The sequence below is a fragment of the Limanda limanda genome, chromosome 9 (genome assembly GCF_963576545.1).
Source record: "Limanda limanda chromosome 9, fLimLim1.1, whole genome shotgun sequence".
In the NCBI taxonomy this organism is placed as follows: Eukaryota; Metazoa; Chordata; class Actinopteri; order Pleuronectiformes; family Pleuronectidae; genus Limanda; species Limanda limanda.
Window position 1 is genome coordinate 29239719 of NC_083644.1, and position 13386 is coordinate 29253104.

The window sequence follows — 13386 nt, forward strand, 5'->3', positions numbered from 1 at the left end:
AAAGGGTTGAAACTAAGGACTCTAAATAAAGATGGAAATGGAAATGACAGCCTCCATCTGTTTGTACATTAGACATCTGTATTCAGAGTCATTGGAGAAACACATTCACTGGACCTCTTGTATCAGGTGCAACTCATCTGTTCATGCATGCCCACACACTTGTCTTTCCACACTGTTTCCCTAAGATAATGACCATCAATTATAATAATAATTGTTGTTGATAAGCAGTTGGATAAGATAAGTATTTTAACCAGAAAGCAATTTGATTAGATTTTTTAATACTCTCACTGACAGTGAGATAGAAAGAGCACTCGGAACTATTGCCTTTAACTTATTGTTGTGATATACTGACATAGGGTACAGAGGGTTTCTGCTATGACGGCATAGTCCACATGTAGCCTCCACTTGCTTCTATGATGTGCAGTCTATATTTCTCTTGTTAAATACTTGCTGGTGATAGTGCACTTGTAGTGATGATAGATGCCAGCGTGAAAGCACATTATTTTACATGAAGCAGTAATTCAGTGGCCATGTCAGTGAAATGTACACAATCTTGATTTGATCTTTAATTTCCAGTCCAAACATTTGGTTAATCTTAATACCAAAGTCACCTTGGACGACATGGTTGCGGCCAAACTTGGGAATGTCTGGGTGATGGGAGATGAAGTCATCCAGGAAGTCGGTGAGCTGGTAGCCCTGGCGCAGCGTCATGTGGCAGCCAACCAAGTACTGGTGAACGACTCGCAGATGGAAATCATAGCTGAAGGAGTGAACGTGCATCAGGTCCCGCACCTTATCACATTCCTCGGTGAAGAGCATGGAGAGCTAAAACAGATGGACACATGTCATTGCCAGCACAGAATGACTAGCTGATAATCACAAGTGTTTGCACAGCTGTAAAATGTAGTGTGACTCCATTTGGCGATTCTCTTTACAAGGATCACTAAAATGAGAACAATCTGGCAGATATCGCTTTCTCTAATTGGTTGTGTTTGTAATCATCCATTAGTGACCTTGATTTAAATTTGAAAACACCTTGCTGTGCTTTGAAGTATGCACTTTAAGTCCAACTGTACAGCGACTTCATTAGTCCGTTTGTGAATGCCTTTTGTTGACAACTTAAACTAATTCATAATAGTAGCTTATTAAATTTAATCTGACATCAAAAGGGAGGTGACAAAAGCATTCATTGCAAATGTAAATGTTGCATGGAAAGGCTACACTGTGCAAATGATTACAGCACAAAAAGACAGGAAAAGGCTACTGCTGCGTTTCTTTCAACCGGACCTTTTGCCCGGAACAAATACAAATTGGATTTATAAAATCAAATAAGAAAGAAAATAGTGCAGAGCATCCTGTTTCAGATGAACTTTTCTCTCCCCGGTGGTGCTCTTTCAGTCTGGGTGTGATATTTCGCCTGTTTTGATTGGAGCCAAGAAGCCACAAGGACTACAGACATATCTTTAGCTCAGAGGTAGTACATTTCCTGTGTGTGTCATCTTCACTGTTCAGCTAACATTTATTATTTCCAAACCTGTAATCCCAAATGTTTCATCTTCTGGCTAATTGTACACCCTGTGTAGCTCTGACAATAATAAATTGTTAGGTTGAGTCCCGGGGCTATAGCTCTTATCCTGCCAGCCTCACTCAGTGAACGAGAAATGAATAACAGCAAAATCTATAAGAGAAGCTGTCATCATGAGGTCTTCCTTACAATACACATAGGAAGACGATTGGACAAAAGTCAAAAACAGTTATGATAGTAAAGCTTAAAATAACCACATCCACTGACTTTTCCCTTTGAGGTTGTAGCCCCTCATTTTCTGTCATGGACAATTGACATAATTAAACATATATTTATACGCATACAAACAAAGTGTTATGTCAATCAAGTATTTCACAAACAGGTAGCTAGTAGCAGTGATTCAGTTGCACCAGGTTCTAAGTAAACACCAACCATCTTAAAGATGTGTCTAGGTGTTAAACAGAAATTGTTGAATTCTCGTGATATTTTAAAGTAATAGAAGTTTAACTTTCTTCATAGGGCGAGGACTGTAATGAAAGATGACATATACAAAAATTGGAAATATTGCATTTCAAATGTGAAATGGTGAAAATCCAAATACACTTCTGATTCCTGCTTTCATGTGATATTTCATATGATACATTTTTTAAGCAATTATATAAATAACCCTTCTTTTACTTGAAACATATTTTAATATATGAATTCAACACAGGTGAAATGCTGATTTACATGGGATAAACAACACATGCCTGAATGTAGAATTCATCATATTACTGCTGTCAACAAAAACCTTGAATCCCCATTCATAAATCAATACAATTTATCATAATTTATGTCAGCTGAACCCCCAGGAGCCCCATATCACTATTGTTTGAAGTCATGACATCAACTAAGTTCTACCACTTCAATAGTATCTGAATCAATCAGAACTAGGAAATCCAAGGGCCAAGCTCTTGTCAACCCCCCTACTATAAAAGAGGAAATCCAAGAAGAAATACTGAAAGTTGTCAGAGTAAAGAGCATAAGTACGGAAGCGTATTGCATTCACTTGAGAAAAACATCAAAACTCTGTTGTTTTCATAAAAAAACACCAGATTTAAATAAAAGAACATTTTCATTACAAAAAATGTATTCTGCTTGGTTTTTCTGAATTAGCAAAATAAATGGTAAATGGTCTTTATTTATATAGTGTTTTTATAGTCCTGATGACCTGCGCTTTACCATAAGGTTTTACATTTCCACACACATTCATATAATGAATAAATGTGCAGCACTTTATGACAAGGGGCAATTTGGGGTTCAGTATTTTGCCCAAGGACACTTAAGGCATTTGAACGATGATGGAAGCAAATGGTCCGTTTAGTTTTTTCTGTTTTTATTTATTTGGAGATACTCTTACCTCTGTTTTGACACCATACTTGTAACTATGCAGCACTGTTAGAGGGTTGCTTATTGGTTTGGCTGATAGGCAGCAACAAGTGTAGCTTCCCTGCCAGTGAGAGCTTCTTGCAGAATTTTGAGGTATGATTTTTTTTCATTCATCTTGGTTAGTAACAAGATAATGTATTCTAAAAAGGAATCTGCTGTTTTTTCTGAATTAAGTAGATAATTAAGACAATGTGCTTATGTAAAGACGGGATAGAGTTGGTCGGACAGACACTCGGACAATCACAAGCTGAGACACCCACAGCACCCAAATCAGCAAGCATGGAGATGGACAGTGTGTTGAAAGTCAAGGAGGAAAAGGTAATCACAGAGGAGCTTGACTCATTGCTTGATACTTTTTTTTCTTCCAGAACCTGAAACTTGTGCAAGTAAACCCAGTCTTTGAGAACCTACATCCAGCCAAACCTGATATTTTTACAATCAAGCTGTATGATGACAGCTGTAGATCCTGCTGGTATGAAAGCAGCCTTCATTAAACACTGAAATCCATTCATTCCCCAAAAGACAAAACAGGCAAGTAGATTTGGAAAAGAATAGACCAGGACTGATGGCAGCAAGCAGAGAAGCGGGGAGGGGTGACGCCTGATTGTAATGAGACAACCCCTGCCCCAGAGAATAGCTGGGACATACCGCACAGTCAGATACTGGGGTGGCATCTGGAAACGGCTTGCAACGAGGTTTGTTGAGGATGCTGCCCTGATGGAGAGATGACATAAGGTGGGACTAGGCAGACATACAGACACAGATCGATGAGAAGGAAGACGAAAGAGATACTCAAATGTTGAACCATCTCCATACTAGAGCAATCCAATAAGACACATCAGGAGGATACAGCTACTGTCAATACCATACATTTTAGTGGGGAGGCAGAGGTGGGGATTTATTGTCAGATTAAATGATTAAATTAACATTTAAAAAAGTGATAAAATATGAAGAAAGGTATATTCTCCTTCTTGTCCCATGTTCTGAAATGGGTGATACAATGTAACTTCTGAAAATCTGAGTTTTACTCGTGAAAACTTGAGAATTCTTGTTTGACACACAAGATAATTTATATAGCACATTTCGAGAGCAGAGAAGTCACAATGTGCTTTACAGGGTAAAATAAGAGTATACATGCATACAAATAAAAAACACAATAAGAAAACACAATTAAAACAAATACAATATACAATTACACAAAGGCAAATCTAAACAAATGAGTCTTAAGCTGCTTTTCAGAATCAGAATTCTTTTATTTGCCAAGTACACTTGCACATACAGGAAATTGCCTTGGTGTGATTGGTGCACTGGATTGGAGACCCATTGGAGATAAATCCAATTAGGGTTGTGTCGTCTGCAAACTTCAGGAGTTTGACAGAGGGGTGGCTGGAGGTGCAGTTGTTGGTGTAGAGGGAAGAGCACACAACCTTGTGGGGCTCCAGTGCTGATGGTCCGGGGCTCAGAGACAAGCTTGCCCAGCCTCACATGCTTCTTCCTTTCGGTCAGAAAGCCAGTGATCCACCTCCAGGTGGGCTCAGGCACGCTCATCTGTGTCAACTTGTCTCGGAGAAGAGCTAGGGCGATGGTGTTGAATGTGGAGCTGAAGTCCACAAACAGGATCGTAACGTAGGTGCCAGGGGAGTCGAGGTTCTGGAGGATAAAGTGGAGTTCCATCTTGACTGCGTCGTCTACGGATCTGTTGGCTCTGTAGGCAAACTGCAGTTGGTCAAGGAGGTGGTTGGTTATGGCCTTGAGGTGGGTCAGCATGAGGCGCTCAAAGGTCTTCATTACTACACAGGTCAGGGCGACTGGTCTGTAGTCATTAAGGCCTGTGATCCTCTGCTTTTTGGGAACGGGGATGTTGGTGGATGTATGGAGCAGGCGGGTACCACGCATTCAGCCAGTGAGGTGTTGAAGCTGTCCGTGAACACTGGAGACAGCTGATCTGCACAGTACCTTAGTGTGGAGTAGGGCTGAACGATTAATTGCGTTTGCGATAAAATCGTGATATGATAAAACGCGATTTTCTAACCGCAACGTGCGCGATTACAACGTGCGAAAGAGAGTAGGGCACTGGGCTGCTGTCCTCACCTGCAGCCAGAATGCAGCAGGACAACAAAACTCCTCTGATCCAGAAGATAGCGAAGCAGGCCTGCATCACCTACAGGGGCCTCAAGTCTTCGGCCGACATGGCGGACACACAGAGCGCACCAGCGGACCTGAAAATCGCTCCCCGTAAAAGCAGAGGCGGCAGCAGGGGCGTCGGGGCTCCGGAGCCCCCCGGTCACCTACATGCAAATCTGCGAGACGGAGGTGTTCAGCATGGGGATGTTTCTGCTGAGGCCCGGCACCTCCATACCGCTGCACGACCAACCGGACATGTTGTGGCTCCACACACACTCTGTCTGTTAGGTGACTTGTGTTCGAAAGGGTTAAAAACCAAAGTCTGAGGAGTGGGACCATTTCATTAGCTTCAGGAAACTGTTCATACATGCAGTTGTACTGTCTGACTTTGTGACCTGTGCATTTCTCCGTTTTTTATTTATAACTTTATTTACTTTGATTTTACAGAATATTTTCAAATTTATATGTTTCAGTTGTGTGAAATGTTACTGACTTGAGAGCAGTAAGACACCTATAATTTTTAAATAATTTTTTTCTTAAAATGGTAAATTTTCCAACACAGTGTTTAAAAAGTGCATGCCTTGTGTTTATACTTACAATGACTTTGTTTAAATTACTTAAATGCACAGTGGCAAAGCCGACGATTTTTTGTTCTTGTTTCTGTAATAAGCAGTTAAATAAAAATGTAAAATGTGGGAAAGAATATTTTACACTAAATGTATATAATATTGTGTTGGTCATATTTCGTCCCCCGGGCTGCACTGGGACTCTTGGACCACGTCATGGTGCATTTGATTCCTGCATACAGGCAGAAACTAAAACTCTGTAAACCTGTTGTGAGGACTTCAAAGCAGTGGACCACTGAAGCTGTGGAGGATCATCAGGCGTGTTTGGACTGTACAGATTGGGAGGTGTTCAGGACTGCTACTAACAGTCTGGATGAGTACACAGAGGCTGTGACTTCCTATACCAGCTTCTGTGAGGACAGCTGTGTTCCATCACGAACCAGGGTGAGTTACAATAATGACAAACCCTGGTTCACAGCCAAACTCAAACAGTTAAGGTTGGAGAAGGAAGAGGCGTTCAGGAGCGGGGTCAGAGTCAGGTTTATAGAGGCCAAATACAGGTTTAGCAAGGAGGTGAGAGAAGCTAAACACCTGTACTCTGAGAAACTTCAAAACCAGTTTGCAGCCAATGACTCTGCCTCTGTCTGGGAAAGGGCTGATCACAAACTGCAAGCCTAGAGCCCCCCACTCCACTAACGACTCACGCCTGGCCAACGACCTGAACGAGTTCTACTGTCGCTTCGATAGACAGTGGGACAGTCCTGACACCATCCCCCGTGACACCACCCTCCAGCCCATCAACTGCAGCTCCCCCACCACAGCAAAGGCCAGCGCCTTTACACAACTTCCCACCTCAGAGCCCCCCCCCCCTGCTCCCCTATCACAGTGAAGACTCTCTCCATCCTGGAGACGGACGTCAACAGACTCTTCAGGGGACAGAACCCCCGCTAAGCAGCCGGTCCAGACTCTGTCTCTCCATCTATCCTGAAGCACTGTGCTGATCAGCTGTCTCCGGTGTTCACAGACATTTTTAACACCCCACTGGAGACCTGCCACGTACCAGCCTGCTTCAAGACCTCCACCATCATCCCTGTCCCCAAAAAAACTAAGATCACTGGACTCAATGATTACAGACTCGTCGCCCTGACCTCTGTGGTGATGAAGGCATTCTAGTGCCTCGTGCTGTTCCACCTCAAAGCCATCACTGACCCTCTCCTGGTCTGTAGACGATGCAGTAAACATGGCCCTCCACTTCATCCTCCAGCACCTCGACTCCACAGGAACCTACGCCAGGATCCTGTTTGTGGACTTCAGCTCTGCCTTCAACACAATCATCCCGGACCTGCTACAGGACAAGCTCTCCCTGACTCCACCTGCAGGTGGATCACAGACTTCCTGTCTGACAGGAGGCAACACGTGAGGCTGGGGAAGCATGTCTCTGACTCCAGGACTATAAGCACCGGTTCCCCTCAAGGCTGTGTTCTTTCCCCTCTACTATTCTCCCTGTACACCAACAGCTGCACCTCCAGTCACCAGTCCGTCAAACTCCTAAAGTTCGTGGAGGACACCACCCTCATTGGACTCATCTCTGGTGGGGATGAGTCCGCCTACAGGTTGGAGATTGATCCTCTGGTGACCTGGTGCGATCAGAACAACCTGGAGCTCAATGCTCTGAAAACAGTGGAGATGGTTGTAGACTTTAGAAGGAACCCAGCCCAACCCACCCCCATCACACTGAGAGACGTCCCAGTCGCCACTGCTGAGTCCTTCCGCTTCCTGGGCACCATCATCTCCCAGGACCTCAAGTGGGAGCTAAACATCAGCTACCTCACCAAAGTTGAAGAAGTTCAACCTGCCAAAGACAATGATGGTGCACTTCTACACCTGCATCATTGAGTCCATCCTCACCTCCTCCATCTCCATCTGGTTCGCTGCTGCCACCGCAACAGCAAAGGCAGACTGCAGCGTATTATCCGCTCTGCTGAGAAGGTGATTGGCTGCAATCTGCCATCTCTCCAGGACCTGTTTGCCTCTAGGACCCTGAGGCGTGCAGGCAAGATTGTGGCCGATCCCTCTCACCCGGGTCACAAACCCTTCGAGCTTCTTCCCACCGGCAGGAGGCTGCGGGCCATCAGGACTAAAACCGCCCGCCACAAGACCAGCTACTTCCCTGCTGCAGTTGGCCTTATCAACAAGGCCCGTGACCCCCACCTGACTTAAGGCCGGCGCATGCGTCTGCGTTTTCACGGGCCCGGAGACGCAGGAGCCCTTCTGGGCCCCTCACGGCCCTTCTTACGTCCTTACGTGCGTCGGCCAATTTTTCTAACTAGACGGCAAAGCCCCGCAAGCGTCACCCGGCCGCAAGGGCTGTGATTGGTCTGCTGACTACATAATTTCCGGAGTCGCATTTCCGGTTCATGCCCGGAAACCACGGAAGATTTAGAAGAATGAATATGGACCAGATAGAAGAGCACTTGGCAGAAGAGATCCGACACTATTTCCACTAGTATAACCCGTCACTAACCGGCGGATTTTTCCGCCAGAAGAAGGCTCTGCGGAGCCGCCGTGGCGATGTAAATAAATCGCTCTTCTTCGTGCAACACACGAAGAAGAGCCGACTTCGACAAAAAACATTACTGCGCCTAGTGTTCTGGCGGGGAATTGCATGGCAACACGCGCAACGGTTGGAGAACCATGAATGACAATGAGTCCTGCGTTACAGCTGCGTGCCTGCGGGCCCCTGACGACGCAGAAGCATGCTCCGGCCTTTAGACTCTTATCCCGCACCCATGTGTCAATTCTGTGTTACATTAACACACATAACATAACAGTATATTGCATATTGCACATCCCCATTTCTCTCCTGCTTTGCATTTTACTTTTTATTTAACTTTTTATATCTTGTCTATATCTGTTTTGCATTTTACTCTTTATTTAACTTTTAGGTCTTGTATATATATTTGTTTTATATACAGTTATTTCTTTCTTATGTGAAGTACTTATTGTGTTTTTATGCTTTATGTTAAATGTATGCACCTTTTTTATCAAAGAAAATTCCAGGTAGGTGTAAACCTACTTGGCAATAAATCCTTTCTGATTCTGATTTAAATCAATCATTACGTTTGTTGGGGAAAAAAGGAGGTTAAGGGGGGGGAGGGGGGGTAGTGTCTTTGTCCAGGCTGGGAAAAAGAGGTGTGATAGCTGTGGAGGGGGGCTTGGAATGTGGGGTAGGGTTAGAACTGGTCTGTTGTCTGTCGATCAGTAAAAGTCATTCAGGTTGTTTGCAAGTTTGAGGTCTCCACGGAGTGGGAGGATTTGGTTTTGCATCTGGTGATTACCCGAAGGCCTTTCCAGACAGACGAGGAGTCGTTGGCTGCAAATGATTGTTCCAGCTTCTTGGAATACTGTCGTTTGGCCTCATTAATCTCCTTGCCAAACAAGTGTTTAGCCAGTCTGAACCTATCCATGTCCCCACTCTTGAAGGCCACCTCTTTCTCCAAATGGAGCTGTTTGAGTTTTGCTGTGAACCAGGGCTTGTTGTTGTTGTAATTCACCCTGATGCGTGTTGGAATACATCTGTCCTCACAAAAGCTGATGTATGACGTTACAGCATCTGTGTATTTGTCTAGGCTGTTGGAAGCAGTTCTAAAAATGTCCCAGTCTGTGTTGTCCAGGCAATCACGCAGCTCCTCCACAGCTTCTCTGCTGCTCCAGTTCTTAGATCTCAGCACAGCAGATTTAGAAAGTTTGAGTTTCTGTCTGTAGGCCGGGATCAGATGAATAAGAGCATGGTCGAATAGACCCAGAGCAGCGCTGGAAACTGCATGATAAGCCTTGCTGATGGAACTGTAGCAGTGGTCCAGAGTATTCTCCCCCCTGGGCGGGCATTTTATCAACCGTTTTTATTTGGGGAATTCGTGAGATAAGTGCCCCTTAGTTAAGTCCACAAGGGCAATAACAGGGGAATACGTGTTCTCTCTCCTTCTCTCCACTCCTAGTATCTGCTCGCGCACGTCAGCTTGCGGTGATATGTAAACTCCGGCCAGGATAAAAGAGGTGAATTCACGGGGAGAGTACTTGACAGGACAGGACACAGGACTTGAGAACAGGAATTTAAAATGACTTTCACGTCGCTGCAACAGCTATGGTTTATATAGAAACAAATCCCTCTGCCTTTTGCCATGCGTGAGAGGATCGGGTCGCCGTCCGCACGTAACAGCTGAAAGCCGGTCAACTGTGCGGCAGAATCCGGTGTAGCTTCGGTCAGCCACGATTTTGTAAAACACAAAACAGAAGAAAGGGAAAGGTCTCTATTTGTCCTGATGAGAAGGCCCAGTTTGTCCATCTTGTTGCGCAGTGAGCGGACATTGGAGAGGAGTATACTCGGTAGAGGTGAGCGTAATCCTCTCTCCCTGAAGCGCACCAGGGACATAAATCAGATGGTGTTGTGTCCCTGATGTTAAGAAGCTCGTCCATCGTGAAAATAATCCAAGTTGGGTCGCAATGAAATATTAAATACTATAAACAAACACAAAAGTACGCACCAACACACCGTGGCGGCCATTGGTGGCGCCATCATGGAATTTTTTAGGTTTCCACAGTGTCCACAGATCTTAAGACCAAATGGAGAGTTACAAAGTTAAGGAGCCACAACTGCAAAAGCACAGTCTCCCTTAAGGCCGGAGCATGCTTCTGCGTTGTCAGGGGCCCGCAGGCACGCAGCTGTAACGCAGGACTCGTTCTCATTCTTGGTTTTCCAACCGTTGCGTGGGTTGCAATGCAATTCCCCGCCAGAACACTGGGCGGAGTAATGTTTTTTGTCGAAGTCGGCTCTTCTTCGTGTGTGGCACGAAGAGGAGCGATTTATATACATTGCCACGGCGGCTCCTCAGAGCCTTTTTCTGGCGGAAAAATCCGCCGGTTAGTGACGGGTTATACTAGTGGTCATAGTTTCGGATCTCTTCTGCCAAGTGCTCTTCTATTTGGTCCATATTCGTTCTTCTAAATCTTCCGTGGTTTCCGGGCATGAACCGGAAATGCGACTCCGGAAATGATGTAGTCAGCAGACCAATCACAGCCCTTGCGGCCGGGTGACGCTTGCGGGGCTTTGCCGTCTAGTTAGAAAAATTGGCCAACGCACGTAAGGACGTACGAAGGGGCGTGAGGGGCCCGGAAGGGCTCCTGCGTCTCCGGGCCCGTGAAAACGCAGAAGCATGCGCCTGCCTTTAGTTCTAAGTCTAGATCGGGGGACAACCAGCAAACCCCATTTAGAGGGCTTTAGAGACCTGCTGGTGACATAGGGCTGAAGCAAATCTTTAATGTAGGCAGGTGCCTGACCATGAAGAGCTCTATAGGTGATCACAAGAACTTTGAATTGGATTCTGAAGTAAATGGGTAGCCAATGAAGAGCAATCAGAATCGGGGTCACATGAGACCTTTTGGAGGATCTGGTAAGGAGTTTAGCAGTACCATTTTGGACCACATGTAAACAATCCAAGATGTTTTGCTGAAGCAGGTGAAAAGTGAGTTGCAATAATCAAGATGGCACAATATAAAAGCATGAATGAAAATTTCTATCTCTGCTTGAGACACAATGGGCCGGAGTTTTGCAACGTTTCTCAGCTGGAAAAACCAGAGCGAATCAGACATTTGACATGTTGGTCCAGTGTCAGGGCCTGGTCCATAGTGACAACTAGATTTCTTATGAAGGGTTTAACTATCGAGGTAAGAGACCCAAGCCCATTCTTTATCTTCAGGACAAGAGTAGGAGGGGCAGGAACGAGGACTTCTGTTTTATCTGCATTTAAATGAAAGAAATTATCTGTCATCCAGTCCTTTATAGCATTCGGGCAGTTATTTAAAACTGACAGTTTAGCTATGTTTTGTGGTTTAAAAGAGACATATAACTGAATATCACATGCGTAGCTGTGATAGGAGATACCTTTAAAGTGCCTTATTATCTGTCTGAGGGGAAGCATATGCTTTGTAGAGAGCCTTGTATATACAAGGCAAACAGGATAGGACCAAGGACTAAACCTATCAGAGATGACTAAACCTATCAGAGAATTAAGAGAAGAACCACTGCAGGGCTGAAGTCTCGGTGGTCAACAGTATCAAAAGCTGCACTGATATCTAACAGAACCAATACAGAACATTCTCCTGCATTGTCCTGCGTCAAGACTTGGAGAAGAGCTGCTTCTGTGGAGTTCAACTGGCGGAAATCAGTCTGAAACTTATCAAGACTACTGTGTTCATCTATTGCAGTTGTGAGCTGCTTAGCTACCACTTTCTCCAAAATTAGTAGAAAGGGATCAGTATTTCTATTTTTTTTAAAGAGGTTGAATAACAGCCTGTTTGAATTGAGCAGGGACCTGACAAGATAATAGAGAGAAGTTAAGTATGGAAAGGACATTTCATGGAGGATTGCTGTACAGGTTTTAAAACAGCGATAGCTGTTCAAACAGGATTGGCTAGTCAGAAGATAAGTCCCGGCACTGCAGGTCCTATTCTCTGTAAGTGTCTGATAAGTCAAGAGCAGAGCCTGACAAGCCTTAAACAAATCATCAACTGAAAACACAAGTAACGGTACATGGTACAAAACAGTTTCGATTAAAATGTTTGACTGGCCATCTCAAGTTCAGTGTAAAAACACCATAACAGTGACCTTAAATTAATACTATATTGACAGCTACTTGGAACAGATTACTCTTTACAATAGGCTAGGCCATGTAGATAGAAATTGTGTTAAATTGTCTATTTATGTAGTGCTATTCTTGTCTTTATGACCTCTCAAAGCACTTTACAGAACAATTTAGTCATTTAAAAATTCACTAACACATTCATACAGTGCATCTATGAGCAGCATTTTCTCTATTACAGATCAATCACACAACTGCAGCACACAACCATCAGGAGCAATTGGGGGTTTAATATCTTTCCCAAGGTCACTATTTGAACCCTTATATGACTGTCATACCGACCAACTACATGATCGCAGTTTACCAACACAAAAAATATATGCAGTATTACTGTTGAGCAGCATCAGCCCGCAGGCGTCCTCCAGGTGGGCTGTTTTACTGATAAGCGTCAAACATTGTTATTTACAGAACTGCGTCGTACAGCTAAGTACTGATGCAACATATCTTTGGAAAGCTAAGATTCTTTTGATTCGACTGATTTAAACCATTTCAAGATCCGATCACCACAGCAGGTTCAATCAACGTCTCAGTCAGAACGGAAACAAAATCAAAACACTGACAAAGTCGACGTCACTCACCTAAGAAGCATCATATTAATCCACAGATCGATAACATTCCAACAAAAACGGTCTTGGTACATTGCCAAAGGTCCAGAGAAATCCAATCCAGTAAAATAATCAGTCCAAAACACACTATTGCATCAAAGAATAGCCACAGTCAGCTGTTGCGTAATCTCAGAGCAGCCAGTTGCTACGTGTAAACTTTGATGTATTTTCCTTCGTAACTCCTGTTTGTTAAGTGAGCTGTCAATCTAAACTTGAGTGTAAAAGTAGCCTTTTAGCCTGGTTGGTTACCATGGTAACAAAGGGTCCTTTGGAGTCTCCAAATGGCCTTTGTGGAAAACGCCTAGACATGCCCTGGGGAAAAAAATCTGTAAAATATTATTTTTCTCTGGTATTGTTATCAAATTTGAACTTGGGCTAGTCAAGTCTTCATGCTAGGGGTCCCATTGTGTTTTCCAGCATCTGTTTACCATAAAAAAATC

The 13386-nt window shown here is 44.2% G+C and overlaps 1 protein-coding gene across 1 annotated transcript in view; it reads right to left on the bottom strand.

The window, feature by feature from the left end:
• The window catches only part of szt2 (SZT2 subunit of KICSTOR complex), a 160731-nt gene that overhangs the window by 7511 nt on the left and 139834 nt on the right, over positions 1-13386 (bottom strand). Inside the window, exons 66-67 of the mRNA XM_061078706.1 lie at positions 3602-3667; positions 612-825 (exon numbers count right to left, since the gene is read on the bottom strand). Of these exons, the coding sequence (XP_060934689.1) occupies positions 612-825; positions 3602-3667 (280 nt within the window). The remainder of the gene's footprint in view (positions 1-611; positions 826-3601; positions 3668-13386) is intronic.